Raw genomic sequence first — 21,994 nt, forward strand, 5'->3', positions numbered from 1 at the left:
ATATTGTGATTTAAAAGCACGATGTGGTGAGTTGCAAACATTTAAATATGTAATTAGGTATGTATACTTTAACTAAATAATATTATTAAGTATCTACCTACCTAATGCGTAGGTAGTCTTTTGTCTTCCTAATTTTGTTTATAAATAAACTATTTTATTATTATTATATCTGTATTAGCGCAGCATTGGAAATATTGAATGAATTGATATATTTACGGTACCTATAATGAATAGGTATACGATATGTCCTAGGAAAGTTAGTAGGTATTTTACAACTATTAGCTATTATTTAATAATTTTCTTGGGACTATAAGTTTGCCAAAGTACATAGGTAGGTATGTAGATTAAGTATGTAGGCTTGTACTTAATACCATTCTACATTATGACGGTTTACATGAATAGAAGCATTCTCTGTACCTACTCATATTATTCAGAAGCATTTTCTAAATTAAGCGCGGGAATGAACTAAATGAATGACGCATTCATATTATAAGCATTTCCAAAATTACGTTCTAATTTAATTGAGGATCGGAAAGGTGGAAAAACGTCCTGATTGTTGTAAGTTTTTGGAAATTATTTTGTCTCGAGTGTTGAATATTTTTAAGCTATTGCATAGCTTCTATCGCAGGCCTTGAGCGCGGGGACCGAATCCAGAAATTCCGTAACGAAAAAACCTCACGCTCCCCACTCCGACAGGCGCGGAGGTGTGGCTTGAAGGCATAACATGCAATAGCTTTACCGCGGCAGTGCCTCACGTTTTTTTTTAGTAATAGAGCGTTGATTATAATATAATTTTAGTTTTCTTCGTACTCTAGAAGTAATTCTTAATAGAGCGTTGATTATAATATAATTTTAGTTTTCTTCGTACTCTAGAAGTAATTCTTTCTTCTAAGTAGTAGTGCAAAAAATGTTTTATAAACCGAATGATACTATACCTACATACTTTATAGACCAACATCATGATTATGATGTGAAAACTTTTGGTCCACAATTACGATATATGAACTACAGAAAATATCCAGATTTGCAGTTAAAATGCCTCTTGTAAGTTAGGTATATCAATTACTATCCGTAGATTATAAATGTAAGTAGGTCATAACTTTTCGTGATCGAAATAGTCATGAACATTTTCTCAAAATGAATAATTTACATCGCAAAAGAAATCGAAATTAGAGTCACTCAATTCACTACGTACGAAGAAAATATTTCATCAGCATATTTGCAGGGAATTTTTAATATTATCAAAAGTACGGACAAAACATCCGTTCAAAATCAGGCCATCACAATAAATCTACCTGTACCCACCGTGCATAATATTTTTATATATGTGCCTGCATTCGCCCTAAACTTTTTGACAGTTTGAAAATTTACGGCACGATTTTTACGGCAACTTATATTATCGAAGTTGAGAAGTTGATGCTAATAAAGGAGTTTATTTGTGCATGTTTTGATTTACTGCGTGATAATGTGTCGATCATGAATTTTTTGGTAAATGTATTATCACTTTATCAGTAGGTAGTATATGAGGTAATAATGTTTATTTAAACAATTTGCTATAAATATAATTCAAAGTACGTAGGTACATTAGTTTCTTGAAAAGCTGTAGGTTACCTACACAAAATACTTAAACAACGTTAACAATGACAAATTTACAAAATAATATTTGCGAACAAAATCTCTAGACTTGGCGCATATTAAAAGTTTAAATTGCACATAAAATATAGGTATATAAACTAGGTTTGACTTTAAAAGAGTCCACTAAAACCTCAAACGTTTTGGGGCAAAAAACTAAAGTTTTAACACAAAAATGTAAGTAACATTAAGCCAAACAAGTAGAATTAAAACCGAAAACGGCAGCAAAAGTTCGCAACAAAGGCTAATTCGGCTTAAAAGTTAAATAAAAATGGGATACCAGAGACAGTTGGACGGAAATTGTTTTTGCTGTTACATAAAGTTTGTTTATCGCATGCATGTTCACACTTCATTAGTTATCCTACCGATATAAAAATTATAAAGGTTAAACGAAAACGGGCTAGTTTTTTGACAATTTCTTGCTGCAATAGTAGGTATAGCTGCCAAGTTGCCGATTATATCTCTCAACATGCAACAATTGCTGCAATATAGCTGTGCAACGAAATTTACATTTGTAAATAGGAAAAAAAATCTTTTCTCTTTGAAAGTATAAGAAACTAATGATTCTAATAGGTATTATATGAACAAAATTGATGTTCATCGGTTGATTGACATTACTAGATTTTTCATCATGTAGAACTCCATACTATTACGTCATGATAACATCATTAATATTACTTATTCATTCTTTCAACAAATTTACGTCGATTTATTGTAGTTTCTATTGGGCAGGCTGTTCAATCATGATAATAGTATATTAAATATAGGTAGTGGTTAAACAGTAAGAAAATGTATATTTGGACGGTATTCAATTATATACAATGTACATAAAATGAACCATCTTAGACTACAGGATGTTAATGAACTTAGCAAATCATTTTTAGCAGATCAAAAAAAAATATGAGTTCTTATCGCGTGCAGTTGAGTTCTACAGTTCCTGATACTTTTTAGAAATAGTTTTGGCGTTTTACCTTAAAAAACGACATTTGAAAAAATGATCTGCCAACTTCCCGTAGCAGATCATTTTTAGCAGATCAAAAAAAAAATGTGAGTTCTTATCGCGTGCAGTTGAGTTCTACAGTTCCTGATACTTTTTAGAAATAGTTCTGGCGTTTTTACCTTAAAAAACGACATTTGAAAAAATGATCTGCCAACTTGCCGTAGTAGATAATTTTTAGCAGATCAAAAAAAATGTGAGTTCTTATCGCGTGCAGTTGAGTTCTACAGTTCCTGATACTTTTTAGAAATAGTTCTGGCGTTTTTACCTTAAAAAACGACATTTGAAAAAATAATCTGCCAACTTCCCGTAGCAGATCATTTTTAGCAGATCAAAAAAAAAATGTGAGTTCTTATCGCGTGCAGTTGAGTTCTACAGTTCCTGATACTTTTTAGAAATACTCGCGTAAAATGAAACACTAGAAATTATTTATGTCATATTTCATCACGCCGTAGCAAAACGCCGTAGTATCATGCCGTAGCATCACGCCGTAGCATTACACCGTAGCATCACGCCGTAGCATTACGCCGTAGCATCATGCCGTAGCATCACGCCGTAGCATCACGCCGTAGCATCACGCCGTAGCATCATGCCGTAGCTTCATGCCGTAGCATCATGCCGTAGCATCACGCCATAGCATCACGCCGTAGCATCACGTCGTAGCATTACGCCGTAGCATCACGCCGTAGCATCACGCCGTAGCATCACGCCGTAGCATCACGCCGTAACATCATGCCGTAGCATCATGCCGTAGCATCACGCCGTAGCATCATGCCGTAGCATCACACCGTAGCATCACACCGTAGCATCATGCCGTAGCATCACAGCGTAACATCACGCCGTAACACATGCCGTAGCATCACGCCGTAGCATCACAGCGTAGCATCACGCCGTAGCATCACGTCGTAGCATCACGTCGTAGCATCACGTCGTAGCATTACGTCTTAGCATCACGTTAAGCTGGGTCCAGGTCGGGTTTTTTCAAATGTCGTTTGTTAAGGTAAAAACGCCAGAACTATTTCTAAAAAGTATCAGGAACTGTAGAACTCAACTGCACGCGATAAGAACTCACATTTTTTTTTGATCTGCTAAAAATGATCTGCTACGGGAAGTTGGCAGATCATTTTTTCAAATGTCGTTTTTTAAGTTAAAACGCCAGAACTATTTCTAAAAAGTATCAGGAACTGTAGAACTCAACTGCACGCGATAAGAACTCACATTTTTTTTTGATCTGCTAAAAAAGTTCACTAACATGACTACAGGCCCATGTTGAAAAAGTTATGGGTCATTTGAACCACCAGGTGACCTATCTAGAACGATATAAGAGCATAAAATAATAAAATTCAGCACTATGCCGTCACTTGTAAGCTGTCCACCTGATTGCAGATGAGAATTCGAAAGTACAGATAGAGATTTTTTCCCCTTGTCTCCATAATTTTTGTACGGCGTTGCGGAATAATGGATTATAAGCAGTATTGAAATATTATGACACCTTATGACACAGATGACGTACAAAAATGGTGGTCCACAAAGTCGTGATTAATTATTTTTATTTTCCGACAATGTCCGGGGTAAATTTGGTCATTGGATTTTGTACGGCATCTGCTACAATGCTTATTTATTTTCTTTATATACAACTTTTTATTAATCCCATACAACCTTGCAGTGCCCGAGACGAATTTCCGTCTCATACAAAACAAGACTGACGATGACACCGTGAATGTCATCTGCGCGGCGGACGGTGCCTTCCCCGCGCCGAACCTCACGCTCGCGACGCCTGAGAGGTAAGTAGTTTTTTCTGCAAAAAATAAGTCATAAAGATATTAGGTGCAATGTTAATTTTAAGTTTAATTTTTTTAAGGTTGAATGAATATATTGCTTTCATGTGAAGCTCATAAAATAAAGGATACGATAAAGCATCATACGAATATTTATCTTTTTTAATTCTTAAATAAATAGGATATATTCTATAAAATTCAAAGTATCTAATTTAGTAATTCACATTTGAAGGTAAAATATTTCAAATGTTATCCATTGTACACTTTAGACAGCATAACTTTGATAAATTGTGTTTCATCCCGTTCCTTGAGACAAGAATAACTATTATCCCATGGTCAACTAACATAATATGTAATTATTAACAATGAACGAGTCGAGATATTTGGCTTTGAAACAAATCCAGTCAACCGCGAATCGCTGAGATTCTATATCATTATTATATATTCTACCGTACGGCCAAGGGTAATCAGATTATTGTGAATCGGATTAACTGACGATTATGGACTAAGAGGCTTGTACTAAACGATTAGAATGTAAATATATGGAATTTAACTGTAACAGACAGGATGAAACGAATTAAAAAGCAGACCACAGCCTGTTGTAGTGGAAAAATACGTCGCGATAAAATATTAATTGTGTCCAAAATCCTTTGAACTTTAAGATATGAAATGGTATACAATATTGTTTGAAATACAGGGAAAACTAAAGATAAACGGGGGAAAACTTAACTGATTAGACGGTAGACTTCATAATTTAATTAATATCCATAATAATTGATGTAAGACGTGATGTAAATCTTCTATCAAGAGACAGGCCTCCTGGAAGGTCGTAATCCAGTAGGTATGATGGCGAATGGCGGATGTCATATAGGTCATCGAACTTTTTGGTTTTTGGATTGGTTCCCTTACGATGTTTTTCTTTAGTGGTGGGAGTAATTACCTATGTGAATAATCTGCAGTTGAAATGTAAATAAACTCAATTCAATTCGTATAAGCTATTTGTCGATATCCCGACTTTTAGATTGAAGTCCGAAGGCTTGACCCATCGAGCTTCTACTCACTTCTCTTAAATATATCCTCTGAATACAAGTTATTTTTAATACTTTATTTAAAAAAATACCTAAATATATATAATGAAATCTTTACATTCTACAAGATACGGTCGTCAAATAAATCATTTAGATTTTTATGCACGCTCGACGTCTTGTAAATTCATCCGATTTACGCAAAATCTTGTTCTTTCAAAAATATGTGTAGGTGGTGCTATAATTAAAATACCTCCCAAGGAGCTATCTAATTTAGCTAAATAATGTAAGAGAAATTTGATAATTTTGCCTGTCCTTTACACGAGATTACACTGTTCCTATTTACAAGCCAATATAGCAGATAAAGCAAATTATAGCAAAGCATACCGCTGGAGGAATGCCTGTATGACCTCCTGTATCGAAATTAAGGTATATGAGATTACTTAACCATGCTATTTTAATTAGCTTCATAATGAGACCGTAATAAGCGCTCCGTAGGAATTCATGGGATGACATTTTCCTTTACATACTACCATCAGTAACTATGCTAACATTTTCAACCGGCTTCAAAAAAGGAGGATGCTTGCATGCAAAAAATGGAGGTGCTTCTCAATTCGACTGTATTTTTTAGGTTTATTACCTCAGTACTTCTGACGGGGTGAACCGATTTTGATAATTTTTATAAAGGATTTCGTTTGGTTTTCTGACGATTTGAAGGCGGTTTAGTTATTTGTTAAAAAACAATTAAGTACTTATTATAAAATCATTTTCTGGGTATGAATCATTGGGAAAACTGTTATATACTATATACTATACTGTTATATACTTGAATACTTTTTATATTGTATGGAAATATTTGACATATATATAACTTCGTTTGAATCGACGCAATATGCAAACGAGATATTTAAAGGCTTTGATTTTAGTGTGAAAAGTTATTTTCAACCGCTAGTGGAAAAGTTTTCGATATTGTTCATAAAGCAATATAGAGCAGTAAAATTTAATATTTTACTATACCTAGTATTAAAGTGATACTCTAGATCAATAAATCTCTTCAATATGGGAATTCGCAGGTAGCTTCATAAATAAGTAAAACATTTTAAACTATAAAGACAGAAACGTGAGCTCATTTAAAATGTGTCAGTTATTTTTCGTGTGTTCTCTATGCTTCATCTATACATTTCCATAAATGTTTACATATCCTATAATAACGTCATAATAAATCAAACTATCTGCTGTAAACAGCATGCCGTTCCCTCCCAAAAACCTCATCTTAATAATTCCTTACTAAAAACCCTTAAAATTGCAGTAGAACCGCATTGCGCAGTGCGGTTGCATTAATACTATATCTTTTTAAGGAAGGGGTGACGGGCAATCCCCCCTATTAAGGTAATCTGCTATCTTGACGGTAGAAAATCTATAATTTTGCATGCTTGTCACGCTCTTGCATAATGTACTCTAAAGGGTTGGACTAGAATTGCTTTTGAGATAAACTGTTTTGATTATAAACAATGGTACTTGAGAGTTAATATTATTATTATTGTTTAAATGAGGGAATGTATAGATATCGAGAAATTTTTAAAGAATAGAAAAAAACGAACGAACACGAGGCGGATCGAATCGGCGATAGATTTTTTTTATTCCTTATAATTACTTTATTATTAAAACTATATATCGATATAAATGAAAATAATAATCATAATCACCTATGTACCTGCATAATTTTATATTTTTTTACATAGGTGGCATTATTAGTGGTGAAATAATAATAAACGAAAATAAAAATAAGTAGTTTGAATTAAACGTTGTTTTGTTTATTTAGAGACAACATAAAACAGTGAAGAGGCGTGGCACAAACGTAATTATTTATTAGTTGTAGATAAATAGTAAATTAACTTCGCGGACCGTATTAATAATAATCAGTACCGCAATGTTTCCATAAAATATAATCAAGGTATCGCTAATTATTATTGTATGATAAGTTAGTCACATATTATTTAAATATCACATACTAGCAAAACGGGCGAACTCCGTTTCGCCACCAGAGACACCTTTTCTTTGCTATAAACCTCACGGAGCCCGAGACCTTTCCAACGAATGCAAAACCGTGGAAAACGGTTCGTGCATTCTGGAGTTATAGCGTCAGGAAGGAAAACCCGACTTATTTTTATATACTAGCGGCCCGCCCCGGCTTCGCCCGTGGTACATATGAGAAATAGATGTTGGCCGATTCTCAGACTTACCCGATATTCACAGAAAATTTCATGAGAATCGGTCCACCCGTTTCGGAGGAGTATGCAGACTAACATTGTGACACGAGAATTTTATATAAGAGATATGTCACATATTTTGCGTAAATCGGATGAATTTACAAGACGTCGAGCGTGCATAAAAATCTAAATGATTTATTTGACGACCGTATCTTGTAGAATGTAAAGATTTTGTTATATATTTAGGTATTTTTTTTAAATAGTACATCATAAATATTAGTTCCATAGTGATTCAATCCGATTATACAGCCCGTTCCGATCATGAACAGCCTTTCATAAATTGAACCCCCAATTTTATTGCCGTTTCCGAACGAAACGCACCAATTTGGCTTTTAAATGCTTATACAGGTAAATTAGCTTGGAGAAATTTTTGCGTTTGTAGTAGTGTATGGTCAGCAAATAAAATAAAACAACATTTTATTTTTAGTTTTTATTTTATATATATATAAGGGATTTTAAATTAAACTATATGTGTTTCTCCTCTGAAAAAGATGAGACTTTATTTTAATATTTGCACATTTAACATACGTATAACTTTTACATTAACTAGACCGGGAGATATTGACACAAAATTTCGAGTCATTTGTAACAGGATGGCGGTTCTACAGGGGTCTTAGTACGCAATGACAAAAAGAAAAACGATGGTGTGAACGCTGGTACCGGCGGCTTAGTCACGTAGGCGTTAGTCGAACTCGTCGGAAAAATAGCGAAGTCAAACAATTTGTAACACAAAAATTTTAGAATTTACCGATAGCCCATAAAAAAGAAGTAGGCGGTAGTGTCATGCCATACTTTTCCGGTGTGACTTACAGCCCGCCATACCGACGCGAATGTGTTGATTTAAAAAAAAACAATTCAACCATTTGTACCAGGCTAACTTTTGCACAGGTAACCATCGTCGTGCAGCCATTTACGAAAATCGCCATGCCATACTTTTCGGACGATTCCAAATGGTCGCCATACCGCCGAAAATCTGCAAATTTTTTTTTTCGCCGAACCATTTGTACCACCCTAAATTTTTTTTTCAACAACTCCTGAATGATTATAAATAGAAGTGTGATAATGCCATACCTGTGGGAGGTGGCGAATGTGTATAAGATTTTTTTTTATTGTAAGATTTTATTCGTATTTTGAACGATTAGTAACAGTATGGCACTAATTTTTCCTGTAAGTTTGAGGTTCAACGAATATAAATACAAAATTTCAAAGATCTAGGTGGTGGAAATCTTCACTTATATAAATTAATACTAAATTAATTTTTTAAGTATGGCAGCACTTTTTCCCCCTACTAGAAGTATGGTAAATATAATAATGGTCACATTTTATCAAATACTCTCCAAAAATCCAAATGCAATACTGGTACAAAAAGTTTGGCGAAAAAAAAAATTTTTGCAGATTTTCGGCGGTATGGCGACCATTTGGAATCGTCCGAAAAGTATGGCATGGCGATTTTCGTAAATAGCTGCACGACGATGGTTACCTGTGCAAAAGTTAGCCTGGTACAAATGGTTGAATTGTTTTTTTTTTAATCAACACATTCGCGTCGGTATGGCGAGCTGTAAGTCACACCGGAAAAGTATGGCATGACACTACCGCCTACTTCTTTTTTATGGGCTATCGGTAAATTCTAAAATTTTTGTGTTACAAATCGTTTGACTTTCGCTATTTTTCCGACGAGTTCGACTAACGCCTACGCGACTAAGCCGCCGGTACCAGTGTTCACACCATCGTTTTGCACGCCTCATAAGCGAAGCGTTGAGGTGGGTACTACTGTCACTTCGCGCAAAACATCTGATTTTTCAAACTTAAAATGTCTTTATGTATCATACATTGCACTTGTAAGATAATACATACACACACATATTAAGAAAAAACACTATTTTTAACATTCATGATATTTTTGATGTCATTTTTGTTATTTAAACTAGTTAAAAAACAGTTTAAAAAAGTTCTGTCTTGGACGTCCGTGTGTCTGTATGTGCGGAGGATTTTCTTGTTAACACGATAGCGACCGAAATACTTTACTAATCGAGTCTTTTTTTTTCTCTTACGCTTGAGTATGCTCAGGAATAGAACCCTTTTATTTTTCAGGGTCTGATTCGATGTGGTTTAATTGTTATTAAATAAACAAAAATAATAATTAATAAATAATTATTAAAAAAAAATTATGAGGCGTGCACTTTTGGATTTTCCAAACTATTTCTTTTTGTCATTGCGTACTAAGACCCCTGTAGAACCGCCATCCTGTTACAAATGACTCGAAATTTTGTGTCAATATCTCCCGGTCTATACGTAATAATTATAATTTTTGAATGAAATGTGTGCTTTATGTTCACGGTACCAAACGACTGCACGTGGCACCTGCGGACAGCGTAAACTGGTTTATTCTGGTTTTGTGCGTGTTTCCACTTTCCACTATCAAGTGACGATTTATTTATTTGTTTTGTTTCGTAATTATTATGGTCAAATATTAATTATGAAACAAATTATTATGGACACGATATTTTATTGTTTCACGGTAGTCGCCTTGTCGTTTGCTCAAGGACGTGAAATTGAATGATATATTTTTTTTTATAAAGTCAAAACCATTTTCTTTCAAATAAAAACTTGTTTTTATTGAAAACAAAAGTGTTGCTAGGAATAAGTATAAAATTAAATAGTAATGTTAGGATATCGAAACATTTTTGTATAGGCCAGAAGTCAGAACGATATAGTGGAAACGCGCTCTAAGATCTGAGTAATATACACACCACTACATATGCAAAAATTTCTCCAAGCTAATTTACCTGTAACTATTTGCATAAATGTGGAAATAATTTGACACTCCATTTAGTCCGATCGTGTTTATTGGCTTGGAAAATAAACACCTGTGTCGGATTTGAAGGCTTTAGTTCAGAGTTGCGTAATGTGGAACCGTTCTGAAATTGGGTCATATTGTTACCTGTAAGTAAATTTTACAACTAAGTTACGCAATGTGTACGACATTTACAGTAACGTGTTGGAGATTAACTATACGCACACGAGTAATGTATTTTATGTACGTAGGTATACTACTTTAATTAAGTACCTACTGCTACTATATTTTAATTAGGAGCTGTGTTCCGCGGTTTCACACGCAGTTTAAACCCCCTTGGGTTTTTTCGACCTTGGGTTTTTCATTATATTCATTCCTACTTACATCTAAATTTGTGCAATGGGTTGTTAAAATGTAACAGATAAACGTACTATTGAGTATTGTTAATTAAAAAGAATAAATAAGCTCTTAGTCACTTCTGTATGAAGGATAAATAACATCGGATGAAGACATTTACTAAATTGAAAATAATTATGAATAAAACAACAATACATTTAGTAGTTTAAGTCTTTATGCAAAGACAAACTAACAACATAGGTTCACAAAACTCATTATGGTGCATATCAAATAAATTCACTCAACTTCTTTGACGCGAGTTTGCTTTTTATGTTTGAATGCAAATACTAGTCTGTTTGTACATTAAATGAAGCCGACACCTTCATAGTGAAATTCTTTAATTATATACCTCTCTATTCATATGCATTCATCACGTTGCAAGTTTTTATTTCAAATGATTTCATACTTGATTATAATCATAGTAGCTTGTTCACGTTCAAAGCATTATGTAAATCATACGCTAGCCTTGGAAAATAAATCTAAGTCACTAAAAGTATTACCGTGTTTTAGTCGGGACTGAAAACAAAAACAGCTCAACATTTTTTTAGTCCATATAGGGTTGTGCGAAATTTATTTAGTTAAAGTTTTATTCGTAGTCACTTTTTTATTGGCAAGGTAATTGAAGCAAAAGTTGCTATTTACGTCTACGTGTTATTTAGTGTATTGCCTTCAATACCAAGTATAATATAGGTAAGCTTATTTATGGCATTTTATATTTGAGTGAGTATCCGTATTTGTGCTACGGAACCATTAAACCATTACATAAGAATAGGACAAATTGGACGCATTTCAAATACCAGGATGAATTTATTACAATAAACATCTTTGTATACATTAATAATACGTTCTTACTTATTCCACTAGGCACTATTATAGACATTTTTCGTACATATTATTATACCCATGAGACATATTTTTCTGCGTCTTCTGTACTTCATTTAATTCAAATCTTAGGTACTTAATTCTATTGTCTTCCATTGTGAAATAGAACCGAGTTTCGATTACCCAGCACTTTTGATCATTTGACCCGTAACAAACATCTTATAAAATTCGATACGAAACTACAATTCAGCGGTATAAAAGGATTTCTTTCGTGATTCCCAGAACTAGGTTAAGATTAATAAAGAAATGAGTTTTCGAGGGTATTTGGCAAAGCATCGGTGATTAAAAGTAAGAGCTTTTGTCACCTGGGGCGCTGCCAAGGCCCACCTACAAAATTACTTTATTAAACGTCGTTTTCATAACCCACATGATATATCACGCCTTCCGCTACGTATGAGAGCAATAAATTTATGGAATTATATGTAATTATTATTCCCTTGCTGCAATTATTTTGGTGATATCTAGCCGATTTATTTATCAATGTTGTGCAGTTAATATGGTTATTAATATACGTTGATGATTTAGTGGGTTTGTAATTTGGTTATGTTTCGATATATCTATAAACATGATATGCGTTGTTTAGTATTTGTAAAATAATAATTACAATATTATTTAAATTTAGAAAATTATTTGCACATGAAACAGATATCATGAATACGAAAAAATCTACACCGAATTTGAACATAACAACATTCTTTCAACCATGTAAAACATACTATAGTAACTGAAAAATATAGGTACCTATCCTTCCAAATAATAGCTTCACAATCTTATACATATACCTACAAAACATTCAAACAAATATTTCTTCCAGGCGTTTAGACGGCGTAGCTCACCGGTTAAAACTGGTTAACGGCAGGTACTCCGCCGTCGCTTCCGTGACGTTACTGGATGCAGACCTGCCTTCTCCTGCCGAGTTCATCTGCACTTTGAGGATACCGCAAGCGAAGTACGCGGTTAGGAAAGAAGCTATTTATTATCCAGGTAAGGAAAAGCTTTTAGAAGTGGAAGAAGGATTGACTTAACTAGATGTATACTTGCGTTCTCCTACTAATATTATCTGCATGATAAGGAAATCGCAAGCGAAGTGTGCGGTTAGGAAAGAAGCTATTTATTATCCAGGTAAGTGACTGTTCCTAGCTGTGGAAGTAGTAGTGACACTACTAGATATATACTTGCTTTCTTCTGTTGAGTTCATCTGCACTTTGAGGATACCGCAAGCGAAGTATGCGGTTAGGAAAGAAGCTATTTATTATCCAGGTAAGTGACTGTTCCTAGCTGTGGAAGTAGTAGTGACACTACTAGATATATACTTGCTTTCTTCTGTTGAGTTCATCTGCACTTTGAGGATACCGCAAGCGAAGTATGCGGTTAGGAAAGAAGCTATTTATTATCCAGGTAAGAAAAAGCTTTTAGAAGTGGAAGAAGGCTTGACTTAACTAGATACTTGCGTTCTCCTACCAATATTATCTGCATGATGAGGATATTGCAGGCGAAGTGTGCAGTTAGGAAAGAAGCTATATATTATCGAGGTAAGGAAAAGCTTTTAGAAGTGGAAGAAGGATTGATTTTACTAGATGTGTTCTCCTGCCAATATTATCTGCATGATGAGGATACCGCAAGCGAAGTATGCGTTTAGGAAAGAAGCTATTTGTTATCCAGGTAAGGAATTAAGAAATGTCTCACGGTGGAAGCATGAAATTTTACTGGGACGGATCTTGAGGGAATTGTGAAAATTTGGCGGAAGATTCAATCTGGGCGATTTGAAGGCATTGTATCGTTGTATTCGAATTTGTGTTTTTAAACTTGTCCTTTCAAAAGCTTTATCTAATGTTTAGATATATTAATTTTAATCAGTATTCTTTTAAGCTTAAGATTGATACTATAGCTAATTATTTACGTAACTTTAATTAATCATTTACAAGCTAATTCGCGAAGCAATTTCCTCGTGAGGCTGCTTGCTCTGTGTGAACCCGCCTTTACAATACAATCATAATGATAGACTATGCAGAATTTTTATTATCACGTGCACGTGGCGATTATCCTCACGATCCTGTATAATAAATTACAATGCACGTTATACAACAGATTAATAAACATAAAATGTTTTAATAACAAACAAATCCCGTCATTACATTTTACCGGGCAACAATTGTTACCACAATAAAAGCGCAATTCCCTGTTTTTACGTAAATGAAAATTTAAAGTCGCGGGATAACGTCGGCGACAGAACCACAAAGATGTTTGTTTATTTAAGACGAGCAATTTAAGCGCTTTATAGCTCATTAAAGCGAAAGAATAAGGAAATATATTTTTCAAGGTAGGCATGAAAATAACAATTTCGGGTATAAATTGCTGCGGGAACATTAAAGCTTTTTATCAGAGCCAAGTTTGTCCAGGCTATCTAAACTGTTGGGTGGATGGCACATTTCCTGCAGTGCTCTCGAATAATTTTATGCTTCGTTAAAGCTATTGTTGGAAAAATCCTCTTGGAAGGGAGGGAAATGTGCCTTTGTAATTAATGTTTACGTTGTTGACAAGTTTTATTTATGAGCTAGTTGTGATATTGTGTTGCTTTTACAAGAATGTTTAGAACCGTTTTGTTGGAACGAAGTTTCAGATGTGACTTTACGTAAAAATGTACACAAAGGATGTTTGTGCTTTTTCTTTCATGATTTCAAGAATTTAAAAACATACTTCGAAACCAAAAATTTAAACTAACATTATTTTAATTTTTAACAATAAATAAATAGTATTTTACTATATTGTCGCCGTATCGGAATGTCGACATAATGCACCTATTTAAAAAAAACCTTGATTACGAGTTAAAAACGAGGGTCTTTACAACCAATTTTCTTTTCAAAAAGCCATTAACTACACAACACCTTTTCAAGCTTCCGCACAAAATTAAAAATATTTAATTAATTTTTCATAAAGTCTTCTCATTCAGTCATTTGATAGGGCTTCGATTCATCATTTAATTAGTGAATAAGCGTGCTTTGAATCTGTATTCAACTGTCAATATTTGTTTCGGAAGCGTATAGATTACAAGCCAGAATCAATACAATGTTCCGAATGGGGTTTCATTAATTAGAATAATACAGTACCTTTTTTTCGCAAGTAATATTTATTTATTTATTTATGCTTTATTGTACATACATACCAGGGCAAACAAACTTAGACTATAATTTTATACAATAATAACACACGGGCACATATGCACGAAAAGGCGGATAGGCGGCAAAGGAATATTGCTTATATACAAAGAAAAATATCCTAATAGAGATGTTTTTTTCATCGTAAGTAGGCAATAAACATATTAAATAATAGTATTATAGTTAAAAACATACAATTCAATACGACAAAGTCAACTAAAATTATGGTAATGTCACCAAATTCGTTTTGATTTCTCATCCGTTTAAAGTGGCTGAAAATCGAGTCTATAGGAGTCACATACAAGTATACATGCAAAATATGTTAAGATAAAACATGTTAACTGAAGAGAAAACATTCTGAAATTTCATAGACTCTTAATATTCTGTTGAATTAAATCTTTCCTTAAACGTTTAGTAATTAAAAGGAAAAACGTGGAAATTTCACAATTTTAACTAGATTACTCGAGATAAGAATAAAGTGAGGAGGCGACACGTCCCAGGTGATAAGTAGATGTCACTCATTTACTTCCTTAACAATTAGGAGAGTTTACGCTGTAAATATAGCAAGGAGTATTCAGGGTCGAGTGTTGACGTTATAGGGCGGATTTTGGTACGTTTAGAAAGTGATGGGGAACGTCGAATAATGTTTAAAATTATAAAAACGCGTATGAGGTTTTTCGTTTCGAAATTTATTATATAGCTACTAGCTTTCTGCCTGCGGCTTCGCCCACGTTGTCTTAAACTTAACAAATTATACAGGTACTATAACCATCCTTTTGAACCATAGAATAGTATGTCCATTTTTAAAAAACTGCAACAAAATCCGCTGTATAGTTTTAACGATTTAAGTATACAGTATACACAGGTATAGACAGACAGACATCGAGAAGCTACTTGGTTTAATACTTTGTAGGGACATCGGATTAAGTTTTTTTTAGATATACACAATATAGATATTTCACATCATATTATGCTTTTACATGAATGTTTCTTTATGTTTTTACGTTCGAACAGTTAATTGGATATGTTTGAATTTTTGTACATTAATAAATAAAATATTTGATACGTTATATATTCAGTATAAATTATTAGTTTTCATTGTGTAAGAAACTAAACAAACGCATTGTTCTCAGGTCCCATAAGTACAACGCCAGAAATGCCAACCGCAGCTGACATGCAGTTAGCGGCAGCCGTCGGGTCTAGAGGTAATTATTTTGTTTTAAATAGTTAGTTTTTGTATTAATTACATTGATTATTTTTCCGACCCAAATATCGACCAATAGAATTGCACCATTCGACGTCACGTGGTACAACCTACATGGTATAGTATACACATATACAGTGCCACAAACTTATCTGACCCGGTGGCAAAAACTGGAACTACGTGTCGCCATTTTGAAATGTCACATTTTCACAGACTTTTCATACGGAATATTTTGTTTATATAAAAGAAAGCGACATCAGTGACACTGTCACCGGGTCAGATAAGTTTGTGGCACTATACTGATAATTTTTTGAAAATTTTCTCTGGTCGTTGACGTCAAACTGACAGGTTCAATTCAATTGTGAAATTATTGGCCGACATTTGGGACGGAAAAATAATCTCCCGAATACCACACGAGCTTCAAAATTATCTGGCATTTCCCTCAAGGTTCCCTGCAAACAAATAAAGTCGTCAAGTTTTTCAGGAAAAATTGATTTTTTAACCTTGACTAAAAACTTGACTCCTTCATTTGTTTGCAACGAACCTATCGGAAAATACCCGATAATTTTGAAGCTCTTGTGGTATTATAAGTGATTATTGGTAAATGCATTATGTTTACTATTATCATATTTATAATTGTAATATTTTTAATACTCTGCGTTAGTAGATGCTATAGCTGATTACTTTGTTAGAGATTTAGAATTTAAAGAACAAAGATGAAAAATTATGTTTTTATTTGAAGTTCGAAATTGTACTTATGTCATTCATTCTATTGCATGATACAGCAGATTCTACAAACATTAAAGTTTAATTAAACATAACAAAAGCATAATAATTTATCATCCGATATAAACTTGTTTTTGTATTGAGGTAAACATATCAGCGCATTAATAAAGTTCGTGTGATGTTATTAATTTGAAAAACTAAAGGTAATTAAATATCACACCCAGAGCTACAGTGATATAAACAAATTATATTATTGCAAACGTTTTTCCTCCTGTAAAAAAATGGAATATAATTATAAAACCAATAATTATTAAAATGCAACGAATCTCTTTGAAATTCAGTGAACAGCATAAGTGTACACAGAAAAAACTATGAACCGATTCATTTTGTTAAACTGTATAATATTCTATACTGGATTAATAATTTATTTTAATATTTAGGGGTAATTTATTGTACCTATATCGTAAAAGACTAACAAAAATACATCCAGTAAACTTTCTGACTGACTTACGGGTTAATTTTATTGAAGTGAAACTTCTTTATCGGGGTTGGAAAAAAAATTTTTGTAACATTTTTTCGTTACGCGTGACATTTTTTCGTTACGCGCCATCTTTTTCTTATCCCTACGCGTGATTTGACGTATTTTTGTAAAGTTGCATATAGAAAATTATTTTTTGAAAAAATAAGGTCATATAGAAGTTACACGTGTGTACACTAGTACACGCACTCATTTTTTTTTTATTATAATACTGTTGGGGTAAAATTTCTAAAAAGCATTTGAATGCCATAAAACCAAAATATCAAATGCTATTTATATACTTGAAACCAATGAAACAATACATTCTCAATTTTAATTTAAATAACCCTATCTCAACAAGACATCAATCCAACGAATTCAAATTGAAATCTTTTAATCCATCTCAATGGCTAAGTCAAACAGTATAATATCTCAGAAACGGTGTCGATTATATTTGAACAATCAATTCTGTGATTAAATCAAAACAAGCTTAAGGAAGATTTCGCTTAAGTATATTTCCAATTAATGTTAATTTCTATCTATTGAATTAGGATATTTATTGTTGAATTTGTCCAAGTATTAATGTTTTAGTTTGGAGTTCAAATTCAAATTTAAAGGTAATGTGCATAATTATTATTAGTTCTTCTGCGTAAATAGAAATCGAGATATTTACTAAATACTTTTTGATTAAACTCAAACATTTATTTATTTAATAGTACTTCTAGAAGCACTTTTGAAGTAGTTTTATCATTTACCTGTAAAGTCATTAAATTCGATGAAAGCAAAGTAGTATATTATTTTCATTTTTCGTCTACCCTATTTATCTTCACCCTGTATATCACACCGCATATAATTAATACATGAACAAATAACTCTTGACCATAAACATTGCATCAATCTTATCAATGACTAATTGCGCCCCGCGGTTTCATCCGCGTGGCTGTTGGTCTTAGCGTGATGATATACAGCCTTATAGCCTTCCTCGATAAATGGGCTACCAAACACTGTTCCACAGTTCCTGAGATTAGCGCGTTCAAACAAACAAAAAAACTCTTCAGCTTTATAATCTTAATAATTAATATATATAAATCTCGTGTCACAATGTTTGTCCTCAATGGACTCCTAAACCACTTAACCGATTATAATAAAATTCGCACACCATCTGCAGTTCGATCCAACTTGTGAGATAGGATAGTTTAAACAAGTAGGTACCACGGGCGAAGCCGGGGCGGACCGCTAGTATTAGTATAGATTTAACTTCCACCATAATTAACTTTACATATTAAATTTTTACCTTAAAATAAATTTATCTAAACGCATAGCCAAATCTATGAAATAATAACCTTTGAACTTGATAGTAATTCCACTTAAAAAACATAATCTCGATTCTTCCATGTCAAATGCGATTTCACATATTGTCCAATTTACGTACGTTAATCCTCTCCACTGAATGCGTTTCCGTTAAGACGATACACAAAAAAAAATCCACTGCTTGGCGGGCGGAGTCTAATAGCTCGCTATCGCGAACGCGGGTGTGCGCGAAGTCATTCTTGCAAACTCGCCGCGCTGCCGCTGGCCGACTCGGCACAAACATGTATGGAGTCGTCATACAGTTATAATATTGTTATACATATATATTTAATTGTTGATTTATTGGTTTTATTTTCTTGCTTATAAACACAAAATTATCTTCTTTTTAAGAACTACTTAGACATTATTAATAATTATTAATTATTATTATTTCGTAATGTTTACTTTATTACAAAATAATACAGGTTATAAATAATCTTTAAAATAACAAAAAATATTGTTACTCTGAAAAAATGAAAACGTACCTAATTACGCGGACTACTGAATTGATTTAGATAGAATTTGATGCTGACGTAGCTATATTACATCATGCCCAGAAATGAAAGGTACTATTTCTGAAAGAAGTTATAAACCCTAATTCTTCTCAGTCAAAGTCAAGAGTGGAAGATATCGCTAATACAGTAAAACTGATGCGAAACTTTGGATGTTAATTTGTATATTTTTTTGTTAGTTGTTACTTAATCACGTCAAGACTACATTACCAATTTTGATAAAATATAGCTAATTGCCTGGATTTACACATAGGATACTTTTTATCCGAACTGAACACTTCTGTGGGATAAAACAGGATTCACGATATAACCTAATTCCACGCGGGCAAAGCCGCGGTCGGAATGATATTTTTTTAAGTAAAAAAATTGTTTAAAAAAAACACAAAATATATTGACGCATGTATTTATTTTTTGCACTCTATTATAATTGTAATTATTCATTACAAATAATCAAAATAAAATAGCCAGAACAAAGTTAGGCCCTGGTAGGATAGGTAGGCAGGTACAGCAATGTGAGACGAACACTGGCTTATTTATACCAATAATAATGTATTATAAACATTAAATTAAGTTTACTTTCTAACAACAAAAATACATAATATTAGCTAATGTGAAAACGAATCAACCAATCATCCCACAACAATGAAATGTGCACACAAATATTCATCCAAATCGGTTCATGTGATTAGGAGGAGTGACTGCAGCGCCATCCTCCGGGCCCAATTGTGTTTCCAGATCACCCAGGAACTCAATTTAATATACTTACACAAAATTTTTCGAAATGAAAACTCACATTACTATGTAAATATTAATATAAACCGGTTTTAGTACTAAGCAATTTCCCGCACAGGTGTAGTAAGTATAAATGAAATAAATATCAACATCAAATTCTTTATACAACATACTTATCTACCACTTACTAAGAAATTCTTGAAATTTTTTCGTATTTTTTTAAATTATAATACTACTCCAACGAGCTCCTGTTCCATAATTCCATATTACGTCCACCATACTTCCACTAAGTTCACCATGATTTTTTATTTCTTTGCACTTTGTTGCTTTTTGCTAAAAATGGAATCATGCGATAAAACCAGTAGAGCGTTGATAACATACATTTTTGACTGAATAAAGGTACTTACGAAGGAGTGGGTTCACATTGTGAACAATCAGTGGGTTTATTTTCCTTCTGGATTCCAGATTTCTGAAAAGATTATTTATGCTATAAATGAAAAAATCTTACACATTCGTTATGTACTTAAAACAGGGGTACATATCAAACATCGTCTATAATACAATTATCATCAAATTTAAAATAAAACCAACTTACTTCATTAATTTGTTCCAATTGTAAGCATTCTTTTTCCTCCAACCTTTATGTTTCTTCTTCTTATTTTCTTTATTGTCCCCATTTGTCTCATTTTGTCTTATCGTGTTGTCACCCTTTTTTACGATTGCGCGAGCGACACAAGTTCCCCGTGTGACGGCCGTAGCGGGAATGACTCGTGCAGCGATCGGGGTAGGAAGGTACAGGGCGGCTCTCGCTATATTGGCTGGTCAGGCGCTAATTTCAAGTATTTCTTGTTTATTTCAAAACCATCGCATATTTCAAAATTCTAACACGGTAGACGTATAGGTTGTATATTTTATAGTTAATATCCAAAAAGTCGTAACTTTACGTTTGTTATTTTGAAGATGCCAGAGATTAAAAAAAAATAACAATGAGAACTTTGTATTTTTTTTCTATCGAGAAAATATCATGGAATCATGTTTCTAAAACGGTAGACGTATTGTGTTACTATTGAACTTTCTTGTCAAGAATTTTCATCACGACAACTTTAATAATATAAAAATTACGAAGGTTTAAAAAGGGCCGTAAATGTTAGAAAAATTAATTCATCACCTTAAACATCGAAGGACTTAATATGTTAAATCCGTTCCGATTTGTAACTGAATTGAATATTATGGTCATAATAATAGAGGGAAATGCAGTTTAGAGGGACGTAATTGTTATGTTATTTGTGAGGTTGGACTTTTGTATTGTTTGACATTATTTATTTATTTCAGACACATATATACATTTTTATCTTTACATGCATCGTGAGATTATTCCTTTTTACAGATTTTTTTTAGGTACAAATTCAAAAAATTTGAAATTAATTACATATTATATTGTTTGACTTTAGTTGCTCTAAAGTCCAGGGCTATAGATATTAGCTATTGTCTATATTTTAAAGCACATGCATCGTATAAAATATAAATATGTAATTATTATATTTGTTTCAGGTTCCACAATCTATTCAGCTTTGTCGATCATATTCATGCCTGTCATTGCACAGATCTGTTTATCATAGACCAGACGCCGTTCAAGAGGTAATTATGTCTAAAATATGTTATTTGTAATATGATTTATGAAGTATTTTAAATTGTGCGTAGGTAGGTATATTTTAATATTATTTAATAAGATATATTTGAATACTTCATGTTCCTCAGAAAAAAAATTCAAATCATTTTATTTATTTTCATTTTAATGAATTGACAATGACATGAAATACGTATTTTAATTCTCGTAAATATTTCTTCTGCTTTCTTTTTTATAATATTAATAATTCCGTGTCAACTGTTTAATTTTCCTTTGTTATTATTTTTTTACTTTTTCGTCAGACTTGCACTCTTTCTTTTTAATTCAAGAATTTATCGTAAATAATACTTAACACATTTGAAACTAAAAAAAAAAATCTTCTTTTACCCTTATGTAT

General features: G+C 33.0%; 1 protein-coding gene and 1 long non-coding RNA gene across 3 annotated transcripts in view; one reads left to right on the forward strand and one right to left on the reverse strand.

Moving 5' to 3' along the window:
• LOC149902132 (uncharacterized) overlaps positions 1-21,994 on the forward strand; it is a 70,930-nt gene that overhangs the window by 47,921 nt on the left and 1,015 nt on the right. Inside the window, exons 3-6 of the mRNA XM_090110351.1 lie at positions 4,296-4,413; positions 12,589-12,758; positions 16,063-16,134; positions 21,522-21,608. Coding sequence (XP_089966477.1) covers positions 4,296-4,413; positions 12,589-12,758; positions 16,063-16,134; positions 21,522-21,589 — 428 coding nt within the window. The 3' untranslated portion in view covers positions 21,590-21,608. The remainder of the gene's footprint in view (positions 1-4,295; positions 4,414-12,588; positions 12,759-16,062; positions 16,135-21,521; positions 21,609-21,994) is intronic.
• Positions 19,628-21,132, reverse strand: LOC149902133 (uncharacterized). Of its 2 annotated transcripts, XR_016457536.1 has the most exons (3): positions 20,566-21,132; positions 20,378-20,439; positions 19,628-20,303 (listed from the first exon to the last, which is right to left on the reverse strand). It is a non-coding gene; the product is annotated as an uncharacterized LOC149902133 (long non-coding RNA). The 2 variants fall into 2 exon arrangements; XR_016457535.1 differs by having other exon boundaries at positions 19,628-20,439.

This window comes from Colias eurytheme, chromosome 15 (genome assembly GCF_061535395.1).
Source record: "Colias eurytheme isolate Ceu_HAF_F1 chromosome 15, ilColEury1 Martin Lab GWU primary, whole genome shotgun sequence".
NCBI classification, from domain to species: Eukaryota; Metazoa; Arthropoda; class Insecta; order Lepidoptera; family Pieridae; genus Colias; species Colias eurytheme.